We start from the raw sequence: 13,518 nt of genomic DNA on the forward strand, positions 1-13,518 counted from the left end.
GACCCTGCCCCCCCCCCAGACAGTGCTGGAGGTCTGCTCAAAACTGCCCCAGAGTGTGGTGGGCACGGTGGTCACCGCGGTGGTGGCCGGTGTGGTGCTTGTGCTGGTGAAACTCCTGAATGACAAATTGCACCGACGTCTACCCCTGCCGATCCCCGGGGAACTGCTGACGGTTTGGATTCTTCGGGGCAGGAGGGTCAGGGAAGGTGGGGGAGATGCTTGCTGGCAGATGCCCCCCAGACTTCATGACCAGCTGGAATGGGCGGGCACCAGGGAGAGTTCCTGGGGTTGACCACAGCAGGAAGATCCCATGCTGGCACCTTCCAGACCTTGATAGCATTTCTACTTTCCCCAAACAGTTGTGTGTATTACCCCTGTCCTCTGCTCTACCACCCACCCCCTGAAGGCTCTGCTCCGGCATCCCTCTACCCCCTTGACAATGCCAAACCCCTCCCCTGACTCTGTCCTCTCTCTCTAGCTCATTGGGGCCACAGCCATCTCCTACGGCGTGGGCCTGAAGCACAGATTTGGGGTGGATATCGTGGGCAACATCCCTGCAGGGTGAGCTCTGGCCCCTGTCCAGTCAGGGAGGATTGGGTGGCCAAGGCAAACACCCTCCTTTGGCCTCACAGATGCCCCTCACAGGCTGGTGCCCCCAGCAGCCCCCAGTCCCCAGCTGTTCGCCAGCCTGGTGGGATATGCCTTCACCATCGCTGTGGTTGGTTTTGCCATTGCCATCTCTCTGGGGAAGATCTTCGCTCTGAGGCACGGCTACCGGGTGGACAGCAACCAGGTCTGGCGGTGGGGTACAGGGGTAGCTGAGTGTACAGCAACCCCAGGGGCCGGGAGCGGGGGTGTATGGAGTATCAGGTGGGATGTGGGGAGGCAGCAAACAGATGTGCTAGGACCATGTGGGGCACTGAGGGTAGGAGTTCAGGGCATTTGGGGCAGCAGCAGCCAGATCAGGAGACTGTTGAGTGAGGATGGAAGTTGGGGACACCTAGGCCTAGGCATAGTGGCCTAGGGGAGGCACTTGAGAGGGCAGAGACCAGGCACTAGACACCTGCATTTTTCTCCACCAGGAGCTGGTGGCTCTCGGCCTCAGTAATCTCATTGGGGGCATCTTCCAATGCTTCCCCGTGAGCTGTTCCATGTCCCGCAGCCTGGTACAGGAGGGCGCCGGGGGCAACACACAGGTGGGCTTCTACATGCGCACACACACACTGCTTTGGCTGGGCGATCCCACCCCGTTGCTCCCTCCACTTCTACTCTCCTACCCTCCATCCCACCCTCCTGGTTACTCTACCTCCTCCTCCCCAAAGGTGGCTGGAGCTGTCTCCTCTCTCTTCATCCTCATTATCATCCTCAAACTTGGGGAACTCTTCAGAGACCTGCCCAAGGTGAGCTGCCACACCCACCCAGCCAGGCTTGAGGGACTTGGCCAGACCAGGGGCCTAGGATAGGTCCTAGGTGAGGGGCAGGGATACAAGGTCATGACCTATTTTTCAGGGATACAAGGTCATGACCTATTTTTCAAGGTTTTTTAATTGCTCTTTAGGGTGAGATTTGGGGTCAGGGATTAGAACCCTTCAGCTTCAGATCTGAGTTGTTTTGTCCAGGGGTGGCGGTTAGCATCAGGTGGGGTTATGCCAGCATCAGTCTGGCTCCTGCCCAGGTGGTAAGGCTTGTTAGCATCTGGGCATCTCTCAGCAGCCCATGGTGACACTCTCTCCTCTCACCTAGGCAGTCCTGGCAGCCGCCATTATCGTGAACTTGAAGGGCATGTTGATGCAGTTCACCGACATACCTTCCCTCTGGAAGTCCAATCGGATGGATCTGGTGAGAGGTCTGGGAGCCCAGGGGTGGGGTTAGGGGCCTGCAGCCACAAGGCCCCCTCTAGAGCCTGTTGACCATTGTCCTACTTTTAGCTCATCTGGCTGGTGACCTTCGTGGCCACCATCCTGCTGAACTTGGACATTGGCCTGGCAGTTGCAGTGGTCTTCTCTCTCCTGCTTGTGGTGGTCCGCACGCAGCTGTGAGTCTCCCCTTCTGGTCCCCTCATCCCATTCGGTGAGAGGGTGAGGGCCACACTGGCTCCCTCCAGCTTTCCTGCATCTTGGTGGTAACGCTTGGCTCCCTCAATGCCCCCTTCTCATACACTCTCCTTCACAGGCCCCACTACTCTGTCTTGGGGCAAGTGACAGACACGGATATTTACCAAGATGTGGCCGAGTACTCAGAGGTGGGTGGCAGAGGCTAAGCAAGAGGAAGGCCTGGTGGGGTGGGATGGAGGCACAATGGGCCCTCTGTTGGTCCTTTCTGCACTTTGCAAAGACCCTGGGGGCTGAGTGTGCTTTGGTCCTGGGAACTTCAAGAGAAGAATTTGGGGGGATCCCTGGGTAGCGCAGCGGTTTGGCACCTGCCTTTGGCCCAGGGCGCGATCCTGGAGATCCGGGATCGGGTCCCGCGTCGGGCTCCCGGTGCATGGAGCCTGCTTCTCCTCCCTCTGCCTGTGTCTCTGCCTCTCTCTCTCTCTCTGTGTGACTATCATAAATAAAAAAAAAAAAAAAAAAAAAAGAGAAGAATTTGGGGCTGTGACCCTCCTCAGAGCTATAAAGGGACAGAGGAGTTGTGGATAGAGGTGCTGGGGAGCATGGAGAGGAATCTGACTTGAAGCTAGCAATCCAAGCCTTCTCTTACAGAGCAGCCTTGGGGCAGGAATGCTGGGGGGCTGGAGCCCGGGACACCAGGATGTTGGGGAGGCTGTTGCCTGATCTGATCAATGGAGTTCCTACATCTCTAACATTCGTTTACCTCCTGAGAAGGTTCAGGGCTAATAGTGGGGTTCTGGAATAGAACAAGCCTATTCCTGCTGACATGGAACCTTGGAGCCTGAGTACAGTATAATCAGAATAAGAGGAGGGCAAGAGGGGGAGCAGCTCAGCTGGACAGAAAGGGAGATGGGGGATGTCTGGGTGGCTTAATTGTTGAGCGTCTGCCTTCAGCTCAGGGCGTGATCCTGGGGTCCCAGGATCGAGTCCCACATCAGGCTCCCTGCGTGGAGCTTGCTTCTCCCTCTGTGTGTGTCTCTGCCCCCCCCCCCCGTGTGTGTGTGTGTGTGTGTGTGTGTGTGTGTGTGTGTGTGTATGTCTCGTGAATAAATAAATAAAAATCTAAAAAAAAAAAAAAAAGGGAGATGGGAGCTGCTTTGTGCAGGCCCAAGTGCTGAGCAGAGACCTGGGCTATGCCCTGGATGGAGTGGGAGCTGGGGAGCGTTCCTCTGTGCACAATGTAGCAAACAGACCACAGGGTGGGGGGTGGAGACCCAAGAGAAGGCCTGAGAGCCTGGCCTGGGTATTGGCAGAAGGGAAGGGATATGGGAAGGGAAGATGCAGGATGCCCTGGAGGAAGCTTTGACAGGCCTGGCTGAGGCCTGGGTAGCCGAGGGTGGGGAGTGGGGATCAGGATAAGGAGTTAGGGTGACATGGCCAAACTTCTTTCTGGCCCACGATCTCAGGAGGGCAGGGGTCGCAGGCTGGGCCCATGCTGGCTGGTGAGCAGAGCCCTGGTGATGGGGGGCTCAGGCTGCACAAGGGAGGAAAACAGGAGAATAGGATACAACTGGGAAAGTAGGGGCTCAGGCACCCCAACACTTGCCCATCCCCAGGCCAGGGAGGTCCCAGGTGTGAAGGTCTTCCGCTCGTCAGCCACCATGTATTTTGCTAATGCTGAGCTCTACAGTGATGCACTGAAGCAGAGGGTGAGTCCTGGGGTCCCCAGGGTAAGCCTCAGAAGGTCCCTTGTGTCCCCAAAGTGTCCACATCCCCTTCCCTTGCATTTGCTTCTAGTGTGGTATAGACGTTGATCACCTCATGTCCCAGAAGAAGAAGCGGCTCAGGAAGAAGGAGCAAAAGCTGAAGCGACTGCAGAAGACTCTCCAGAAACAGGCAGGGGCCCCTTTGAGCTGGGGACTCCTGCCCCCGTCCTGCTGCTGAACCCACATGGCCTTTCTCCTGGGCCCGTGGGCTCCTGGGCTCCTGAGTTCTTAGCCTCACTCACCCTTCCTTTTCCCCTGATGCCCCCAGGGCCCCTGCTTTGCTCCCCGGGCAGGTTAGTGTTTTGGGCAAAGTTTTGTTTCACACACACACACACACACACACACACACACACACACACTGCCAGCCAGTGACAGCATGGACCACCACAGTCCTTTTCCATTTTTGGCTGCTCCAGGAGCCAGTCAAACCCTACTGTCTTCAGCCTGGTGGCCTTGGGTTCCAAGGTTTAGTTCCTGGCCTGCCTACCTGCCCAAAGCCTGGGGGTGACACCAGACTTGCCTGGCCTGGCTGCCATATGACAGCTGAGACAGCTCTTTCCTGTCTCCCTTCTCCCTGGCCTAGACTGCAGCCTCTGAGGGGACTTCTGTTTCCATCCATGTTAACACCAGCGTCAGAGACATGGAAAGCAACAATGTGGAGGACTCTAAGGCCCAGGTGAGGCTGGAGGTGGGAGAGGGGCCAGCCAGGAGCTGCAGGAATGTGGGTGTATCATGCATGTCCTGAGAGGAAAGCCATGGACTTACCCGCTGGGGCTTCAAGGTGGTTGTACCAATGGTAGGAGTGGGAGTGATGGAACTGATGCCCCATGGGGAGAAGCCTGGTGATCTACCATAGATTCTGCTTGTGGTTCTCTGATCTGCCATCCAAAGACCTTGAATTTGTAGAGTCCATGAGACCTCACAGTCTGTGTTCATGGGTAGAGGGAAGGGATTGGGGGTATGGGGAAAAATATGTGATCAGAAGGTGTGTCAAGCCCAATTAGGGACCCAGGCTGGGTGCCAAGGTGTCTGTGCACGTGTGTCCCTGAGCCCCCTATTCACTCCACATTGGCTGGCTAAGGTTGGGGCGCATTTGCCCACCTCCCTCCCTAGGTCCCTAGGCCTGGGCCTGGGAGGTAACAGAGCAGTATATGCACATCTATGCGTGCTCCCTGAGTCTGAGCTTCCTCTCCTGTGCATTCCCATGTGTCCCTCCAGTCTTTCTGTAAAAGAGGCTCCATCATGTCCAGGTTTCCATGTGTCCGTGCATGTCCCATATATGTGGGTATTTACATGCATGCTCCCACAACTGACCCCATGTGTTCCTTGCATGTCCGTGTGTGTTCCTTGCCATCACTCCTTCATGTGCAGCCTTTGCAGTGTGTCTGGTTTCCCAGCAGGTGAGCACAGGGAATGAGGTAGAGGATATAGCAGCTGGTGGTCAAGAAGATACTAAGGCCTCAAATGGGTCCACACTGAAGGCCCTGGGCCTGCCTCAGCCGCACTTCCACAGCCTCGTCCTGGACCTGAGTGCCCTCTCCTTTGTGGACACTGTGTGCATCAAGAGCCTGAAGAATGTAAGGGGCTAGGAGCACCCTTCAGCAGAGCCCTGGGAGAGGACCAGGCCCTCAGTCCTCTTGACCCTGTAACTGGACCCAAGAGCTGTCTGAACTCCCCCTCAAAACTCCCTCTCCCACAACCTGCCTGAGTCCTTCCTCAGAGCCCTGGAGCCTCTCTCTGAATCTGGCCCCCTTTTCTGCTGCAGATTTTCCACGACTTCCGAGAGATCGAGGTGGAGGTGTACCTGGCTGCCTGCCACAGTGCGTGCTTGGGGACAGCACAAGTGGTCTGGGAGGGGAATGGGGCTCTTCCAGCCAAGGAGCCTACCATGCAGCACAAGGAAAAGTCTTTCTCTGAAACTAGAGCTCAGAGGTGTCTTGGGAGGCAGGGGGTCAAGGATCAAGAGGGACTAGAGGTTTAGTTGCAACCCCAGGAGTAAAGGTCATAGGTGAAATGGGTCAGGGTATTCTGGTGATTGGGGTTGGTGTTCCTGGTGATTCTGTGAGTCAGGGGAGACCTCCTTCCTGCCTGCAGCTCCTGTGGTCACTCAGCTTGAGGCCGGGCACTTCTTCGATGCATCGATCACTAAGCAGCATCTCTTTGCCTCGGTCCATGATGCTGTCCTCTTTGCTCTCCAACACCCGAAGTCCAGCCCTGCCAACCCTGTTTTGGTGAGCTGGCCTCTGGCTCACAGAGCTCTTTTTGTTTGCCTATTGCTTATCCCTACCCTGACCCCCACCTCTGGGAAGTCCGCCCTTCCTGAATGGCTCTGCCCCCAGTGGACCCACCGCCTTCCCTTCCCACATGCTGCTAAAGCTGCTCCCGGGAGCAGGAGTTGCTGTCCTGGGGGAAGGGGCAGGTATGTGTTTTTGGAAACTGACTGGAGCCTCCCATCCTTGCCTACTCAGATGACCAAACTCTGACCACGCTGCTGCCCAGGCTGAGACTACTCACCTCTGGAGGTTGTGACCAGGCACTTGTGAGAAGGTCCCTACCCTTGGGCTGCCTCCAGATGTCACCCAGGAGTCCTCTCCGTATATATACACACACACATACAACTCAGGGATGGAGGTTTTGGGACTCCCAAGTTCAGTGCTATAGGCTTGGGCCTGGGATTGGGCACTGGAGTCAGACCAGCACTGGCTGGGTGGGGGGGAAGATGCATGTTTTTAGCCCCAGAAATAAAGACCTGTTTGCCTACCACTGGGCTCTGCTATGCCTTGGTGGAGTGGGCAGTGATCAATAGCCCTGGCTCCTGACCCTTCTTATGCCCCAAAGTGGAGGCTGAAGTCAGAATTTGGGGGGAAGTTTTGGGGAAGGCAGAGTCAGGTAAGAGAATAGAGAGGCCAAGGGAGAGTTATGGAGCCCAGGCCAAGGGTTGGGGGCACCCCAGGTTCAAGCTCTCCAGCTATGCACAACCCTTGGGGCCTGTTTCTTCAGTTGGAAGACCATGGAATCAGAGCTGCTTCTTAGGAATGGTCCTGGTGAGTGTAGCCCCTGGAGGATGTGGAGTGAACACCTGAGCAACCAGCTGGGAAAGCATAATGTTCATAATGTGCTGCTGGTCTGTGTTGAGAAGTAAGAACGCACAGGATTGATATACTTGGGAAAAGGCCTGTTCACATCCTTAGACCACTTGGGCTCTGCAGGTCACTGTCAGCCAAGAAGCCTGTGCTGCTTTCTACCACAAAAGGCCAGCATCTGGGCATGTTGCCCAGTGGGCAGCAGTGGGCCTTCCTTTGGGCCAGCTGATGCTCTGAGTGATTGGGAGCAGGAGACTAGAATCTTCCTGGGCCTCAGTGTCTCCTTGGCAGTACAGCGCGAATGGTGACTGTACCCACTTTGTGGGTGCTCAGTGAGTATGAAACAAGTCAGTGCCATGGAACGCTTGTGGCAAGGCTTTGCTCACGTCACCCGCTCGGGATGTGCAAGCTCTGCTGTCCCCCAGGTACTGACCAGGTGCTCAGCTGTGTGCTGGGCTAGTGGAAAGAGGCTGCTCTGTCCTTCAAGTCACCCGGGTGCCCCTTGTCCAGCTCAGTGTTTATCGTATTCTGCAGTGGCGGCAGCTTGCTCTGTGTTCATGAATCATCTGCCCCACCCCCAAGAACCACAGCTCAGGAAATCAGGGCTTTTTATCTACTCTGACACGCCATGGCCCAGCACCAGCAACGGTGGTGTGTGGTGTGCTTGGCAAATATTGGGTGAGTAAAGCTCATGTGCTAGACTGGAGGGCAGACCTCAACTAAGAAATTGCGGACAGAACTGCTTTGAAGAAAAAACTGGGTCATACGAGAGAGAGAGAGAGAGAGAGAGAGAGAGAGAGGAAGGACGGACTCTATTGCCCATCGTGGTCATGGGAGGGAAGCTGAGGGAGTAGGTCACACAACTGAAACACCAGCCATGGGGAGTGGAGGAGTGGAGGACCATGTCCTGCCAAAATGAACTACAAATGTGTTCAGGAACACCAGGGAGGCCACTGGGGCCTGTGTGAGGCCAGATGGAGGGAGGCCACAGGCCACAGGACCTCCCAGGCCAGGGTGAACCTGCAGGCTTTACTCAGAGTGTGGGGGCCCCATACTTCCGAGGGCTCATCCTGCTGGAATTTGTACTGTAGGGTAGGCTGGGCTTTGGGGGCCAGCTTTGTGCTGGATAGCAGCCTTAGGAACTGTGAAGTGTTAGGATTTTAGGGATCAAAGGCTATGTGAGGAGGAGGAGGTAGGGGGAAGAAGGTATCCCTTCAGACCTGGGCTGGCTCAGAGATTGTCACCCAGGACTCAAGCCTGCCCAGTGCACCTGCCCCCCAGCCCTGGAAGCTCCCCTTCCCTCCTGCTGTGCTTTCTGGCCAGGCTGCCCCTCCTGAGAGGCTGTGGGCCCAGCTGGAACTTGCCACCTGCTGCTGGGGGAGGGGTGTTTGCCCGTTGCCAGGCGCCCGGGTTCTACCCAGGCACTTGGCACAGCCATGCTGCTCGCACCATCCTTCCTGCTACTGCTGCCCTTGCTGGCCATGCCAGCCCCCTCCCTCACCTGGACACGGCCCCTCTGGTACCAGGTGGGGCTGGACCTGCACCCTTGGGGGTGCCAGCCAAACACCCTGGATGGTTGTGGGAGCAGCCTGGGCTGTCCTGGCCACTGGATGGGCATGGGGATGAACCGCATCTACCCTGTGGCTGGGGTCACAATCACCACTACCATGATGCTGATGATCAGCCGGGCCGTACTGCAGCGGCGGCGCTCCCAGGCTGCTAAGCTCGAGGTGAGCAGAGGACTGCTCTGTCCTCCACAGCCTCCTACCTCCACTTAGACTCAGTGAGCTCATGTCTTCCACCCCTCCTCCCCTCTCTACCTCCTACCCCATCCTCCCACCCGTGCCTCCATCTGTCTCCTCCCCACCACTCACACCCTGTGGTCCCTATCTCTGTCCACACTCATCAACCCCTGACCATTCCCTGTGGCCAGTACTCTGCTCCTATCTATCTACCCCTTTAATGTCCCTTTTCCTCGTCCAGCCCCCTTGGCCCCCATGACCACCCTAGCCTCCAGCAGACCCCTGGTCACCCTTCCTCACCAACTCCCTTCCTATGCCCTTCTCCCTGGTCCCATGGCTGCTCCTTACTATACCCCCCATCCTGTCCCTCTGCTCTCACTCCTGCCTCTTGGTCCTATCCTCAGCATCCGCAGGTGACTACTAACCCCTCTGGACCCTGGAAGCGGCGGGCCCCAATCTCAGACCGTGCCCTGCTCCGTGGGGTCCTGCACATGTTAGATGCCCTCCTGCTTCATATTGAGGGCCACCTGCAGCGTATATCCAACAAACAGAAGACCCAAATAAAGGAGTGTCCCACCCAGACTGGGTGACCCAACGTATGCCTCTCTTTGTCTGGTGGCCAGTTGGGGTTGGGATAGCCTGAGGCTCTGGACCAAGCTCAGGCCCATGTGTGTGTGCGTCTTCTCCAGGCCTTCCTAGACCCTGTGTCCCCTTTCTACTGCAGCCAGCGGACCTGAGGTCTCTGTGCCCAGGATGGGTGGGTAGATAGGTGGTACTGGTTCATACTGCTCTGTTGCCCCCACGAAGAAATAGACCACTCTTCACTCACAAATGCAACTGTCTCTCTGGAGCTCCTCACGGGCCCCAGTGTGGTGGAACAAGACTTGACCATCAGGGCAGAATGGGGTAGTCCATGGAGCACTGCCCAGAGGAGGGGACAACCTAGCTGAGTCACTGAGAGCTCCGTGTAGGTGATGCAGGGGTCGGGGTTGGGAAGGTGGGGTGGAGGCTGAACCCTGGCCGCTTTTATCTTTGTGGCAGCCTCAAACATGCTCTGGCATCTGAGTGGCCCTTGCCCTAAGGCCCTTGGAATTGGAGGGAGGGCTGAACTTCACTCCCTTCTTCCCTTTCTTCTGCTGCAGAAAACCCAAGTTGAGTAGGTACTGAGGCCCATATGTATTTAAAGTCTGTTTTAGAAAAAGAATATAAAATTACGAATTAAAAAATAGAAACATGCATTCACATGAGGAAAGAAACAAGAGATTACAAATGTCAAAGAGTTGACCCTACAATGCAAAATCCAGACCAGTAATGTGCTTATGGTGACATCCTGACCCATTTCTGTAATGCAAGTCCTCCTGTACTCCCTGGCTGCTGATTCTGACAACCTCTATATAGGATGAGGAGTTTGTCATATGGGGATGTATTCTCTATACAGAAAAGAGAAAAATAATTCAGTCTTCCTTCTAACGTGGTTGATTGAAACTTGTATTTTAATTTTTGGTAGTTTAGGGATACCTGGGTGGCTTAGTGGTTGAGTGTCTGCCTTTGGCTCAGGGTGTGATCCTGCGGTCCTGGGACTGAGTCCCACATTGGGCTCCCTGCATGGAGCCTGCTTCTCCCTCTGCCTGCCTCTATCTCTCTGTGTCTCTCATGAATAAATCTTAAAAAAAAAATTGTTTTTGGTAGTTTAGAGAATTCCTTTCCTAACCTTTTTTTGATGATGTCGCATCAATGGTCTAGATGGTTTTCGAATTTTGAAAACTGTCATCAACTAACCTTCATATAGAAGCTGTGTAACTTGGAAGAATTTGCCAAAGATGGACTTCTGGCTCCACAGACCTTTCAAAACTTGTTTTCTTTGTATGGCCCACAATTTTCTAGCACGGGGCATTGTGGGGGCAGGTTCTAAATGCAATGGGATCCTGTATATCTATTCTGACCAGGAGCTCTAACCTGGCAGGAGGTTCCTGTAGGCCTCCTGTACCAGGGAAGGAACAATAAAGTAACCACACACAGGAGTGGGGTGAACCACATTGGGTCCCTCTGAACCCAAACCAAGTGTGTCCCTGAGGTAGGCTTAGCACTGTGCCACCCAGGTCCCTCAGCGGGAAAGCCTGCTGCTGCCGGCAGATGGGTCTGCCTTAGCTGCAGAAAGGCCTTATCATAGCTAGTTTTTGCCCTTGGCCTAACCCTTTCTCTACCTCCCTCAGATATCGATCTTGACTCCTTGGTAAACATCCTAATCTCCCTCTTTGAGTCGGTGTCCCAGAGAACTCAACCTGGGACAACCTCCAACCCACCTTCCTCTTGGCTAACCATCCAAACTGTTATAACCCCTTTAATGCTCCCTAAAAGAGGAGGGGTAGGATAGAGGGATTGACTGGAAAAGGAAAGAGGTTCTAACTGAATGCTGTTAGAATATCTTCATTTTGTGAGTTAAAAAAAGAAAAAAAAAAAAAAACCCACCGGAAACAGAAGGTCCAGAAAGTTCTACAAGGTCTACCAGCAGTTCCAAAGGAAATACCCATGGATAGAATGATTCGGGGGGGGGGGGGGGGGGGGGCTGGGTGGCTCAGTCAGTTAAGCATCTGCTTTCAGCACAGGTCATAATCTCCAGGTCCTGGGATCGAGCCCTACATCAGGCTCTGTGCTCAGTAGGAGTTCTGCCTCTGACCCTCCTCCCTGCTGTGCTCTCTCTCTCTCAAATAAATAAATAAAAATAAATAAATAAATAAATAAATAAATAAATAAATAAATAAATAAATAAAATCTTTAAAAAAAGAAAGGCTTGCCCTTATGGACACACTACTGGGGGTCTTCTCAAGGCCCGGAAGAGAAGGCCATTGAAGCTTAGGATTCATCAGCTTCTTGCTAGACCCACTTCTACATTCTGAAGGTTCAGAAGCACCGTTTGCTAGTTCTATTGTGGATACTGGATCCACTGATGTACAGAACAGAAGGGGCTCCTCCCTTACCCACTCACAAATGGGAAGGTGGTAGTAATGGCGGTGACGGTGAAACCAATTCAAAAAAAGCAATCACTCTACAGAGAGTTGTGCTGGTCTAGTCAGGGTGGAACAGAGGTGGGCTGACTGCTGGCACCTGAAGAAAAGTGAGGTACTAGAGTAGGAGAGAGTGTTCCAGTCAGAATGACAAGCCTAGTGGAGGGGGCGGGGGCAGAACTTGGTCTTGTCCATGAACCAGGTGATGGTCAGAATTTCAGGGGACGAAGAAGCTCTGGAGACTAAGGAGCAGGCTAGGGAGGCAGAGGAGTTGATACCTCCTGGTGAGGGTTTGGTGGGCAGAATAATGGCCCCTCAAGATGGCCATGGAATCTGTGGTTACAGAACATGGCAAAAAGAACTTGGCAGATGTAATTAAGGTTAAAGACCTTAAGGTAGATTATTCTGGATTATTTTGCTAGGCCCAATGTAATCACACGAGTCCTTAAAAGTGATGAAGAGGGCAAATGAGTTGGTCAGATTTAAATTATGAAAGGTACTTGATCCTCTGTTTCTGGTTTTGAAGATGGGGGAAGGGATCTTCCACCATCCAAAAATCCAAGGAATTCAGGTGACCTCTGGAAGCTGGGACGACCCCTTGGAGATAGTAAGAAAAACAGGAACCTGGGGTGCCTGGATGGCTCAGTTGCTTGAGCATCTGCCTTCTGCTCAAGTCATGATCCTAGGGTCCTGGGATCGGGCTCCACATCGGGCTCCCTGCTCCTCAGGGAGCCCGCTTCTCTCTCTCTCTCTCTCTCTCTCTCTCTACCTCTTCCCCTGCTTGTTTGCTCACTCTCTCTGTCAAATAAATAAATAAAATCTTTATTAAAAAAAAGAAAAACAGGAACCTCAGACCCTACAACCACTAGGATCTAAATTCTGCCAACGGGGGATCCCTGGGTGGCGCAGCGGTTTGGCGCCTGCCTTTGGCCCGGGGCATGATCCTGGGTCTGGTTTGGCGCCTGCCTTTGGCCCGGGGCATGATCCTGGAGACCCGGGATCAAGTCCCACGTCGGGCTCCCGGTGCATGGAGCCTGCTTCTCCCTCTGCCTATGTCTCTGCCTCTCTCTCTCTCTCTCTCTCTCTCTCTGTGTTACTATCATAAATAAATAAAAATTAAAAAAAATAAATTCTGCCAACAACCCTAATGATCAGGGACACAAATTCTCTCCTAGAACCTCCAGAAAGAAACACAGTTCTGCTGATGCCTTAATTTTAGCTTAATGAGATCCATGTTGGACTTTGAACCTACAGAACTGTGAGATAATACATTTGTGTTCTGAGTCATTGGGTAATTTGTTGTGACAGCAATAGAAAATTAATACAAATGTTGGTATCAAGAGCAAGGTCCTACCGTAACAAATTCTAAAAGTATGGGAACAGCTTCGGAATTGAGCAGTGAGCAAAAGCTGGAAGAATGTAAGGAGCATAATGGAAAAAGCCAAAACATCCTTCAACTATTAGCAGAAATCTTGACCTAAAAAATGCTGCCAGTGAGGGCTCAGAAGGAAACAAGTGACATGTTACTGGGGACCAGGAGGAAGCAGAATGCTAAGTAGCTGCAGAAAGCTTAGTGGAATTGTGTCCAGCAGTTGGGTGGAAAGCAGAACTTGTAAATGATGAACTTGGACATTAGGTAGAAGAGATTTCCAAGCAAAATGTTGAAAATACAGCCTTAGCTCTTCTTGCTATTTATGGTAAAATCCAAGAGGAGGGAGGAAGATTGAGAGAAAAAGTATTAAAACAGAACCAAGACTTGATGCTAGAAATTCTTGGCCAACTGTCCAAAAAAAAAAAAAAAGACTTTCCCCAAAATTATTGGCCTTAATACAATTCTAATCAAACCAGGCTTTTCTTTTAGATTGACAAAG

The 13,518-nt window shown here is 53.3% G+C and overlaps 2 protein-coding genes across 6 annotated transcripts in view; both read left to right on the plus strand.

Moving 5' to 3' along the window:
* The window catches only part of LOC112911950 (cadherin EGF LAG seven-pass G-type receptor 3), a 39,672-nt gene extending 33,050 nt beyond the window's left edge, over positions 1 to 6,622 (plus strand). For 4 of the 5 annotated variants that reach the window (XM_025988717.2, XM_025988693.2, XM_025988710.2 and 1 more), the window contains 15 exons: positions 20 to 172; positions 479 to 561; positions 646 to 793; positions 1,083 to 1,196; positions 1,323 to 1,400; positions 1,744 to 1,839; positions 1,929 to 2,035; positions 2,173 to 2,242; positions 3,668 to 3,760; positions 3,849 to 3,947; positions 4,401 to 4,493; positions 5,215 to 5,394; positions 5,583 to 5,637; positions 5,912 to 6,048; positions 6,286 to 6,622. In XM_025988717.2, coding sequence (XP_025844502.2) covers positions 20 to 172; positions 479 to 561; positions 646 to 793; positions 1,083 to 1,196; positions 1,323 to 1,400; positions 1,744 to 1,839; positions 1,929 to 2,035; positions 2,173 to 2,242; positions 3,668 to 3,760; positions 3,849 to 3,947; positions 4,401 to 4,493; positions 5,215 to 5,394; positions 5,583 to 5,637; positions 5,912 to 6,048; positions 6,286 to 6,300 — 1,521 coding nt within the window. In that variant the 3' untranslated portion in view covers positions 6,301 to 6,622. The remainder of the gene's footprint in view (positions 1 to 19; positions 173 to 478; positions 562 to 645; positions 794 to 1,082; positions 1,197 to 1,322; positions 1,401 to 1,743; positions 1,840 to 1,928; positions 2,036 to 2,172; positions 2,243 to 3,667; positions 3,761 to 3,848; positions 3,948 to 4,400; positions 4,494 to 5,214; positions 5,395 to 5,582; positions 5,638 to 5,911; positions 6,049 to 6,285) is intronic. The other variant, XM_025988702.2, reaches the window with a different exon arrangement.
* Positions 6,623 to 8,203: 1,581 nt separating this feature from the next.
* TMEM89 (transmembrane protein 89) lies at positions 8,204 to 9,237 on the plus strand. The gene is made up of 2 exons (XM_025988726.2): positions 8,204 to 8,630; positions 9,047 to 9,237. The coding sequence occupies exons 1-2, from the start codon at positions 8,337 to 8,339 to the stop codon at positions 9,230 to 9,232; spliced, it is 480 nt and encodes a 159-aa protein (XP_025844511.2). The 5' UTR covers positions 8,204 to 8,336; the 3' UTR covers positions 9,233 to 9,237.
* The last annotated feature ends 4,281 nt before the right edge of the window (positions 9,238 to 13,518 follow it).

Source organism: Vulpes vulpes, chromosome 9, assembly GCF_048418805.1.
Source record: "Vulpes vulpes isolate BD-2025 chromosome 9, VulVul3, whole genome shotgun sequence".
NCBI classification, from domain to species: domain Eukaryota; kingdom Metazoa; phylum Chordata; class Mammalia; order Carnivora; family Canidae; genus Vulpes; species Vulpes vulpes.

What these genes read in the sequence shown, in the direction of transcription:
- TMEM89 (XM_025988726.2), top strand. Translation starts at nt 8,337, where the DNA reads ATGCTGCTCGCACCATCCTTCCTGCTACTGCTGCCCTTGCTGGCCATG. An exon ending in CCCAGGCTGCTAAGCTCGAG is followed by an intron (nt 8,631 to 9,046) that starts GTGAGCAGAGGA and finishes TCCTATCCTCAG; the next exon opens with CATCCGCAGGTGACTACTAA.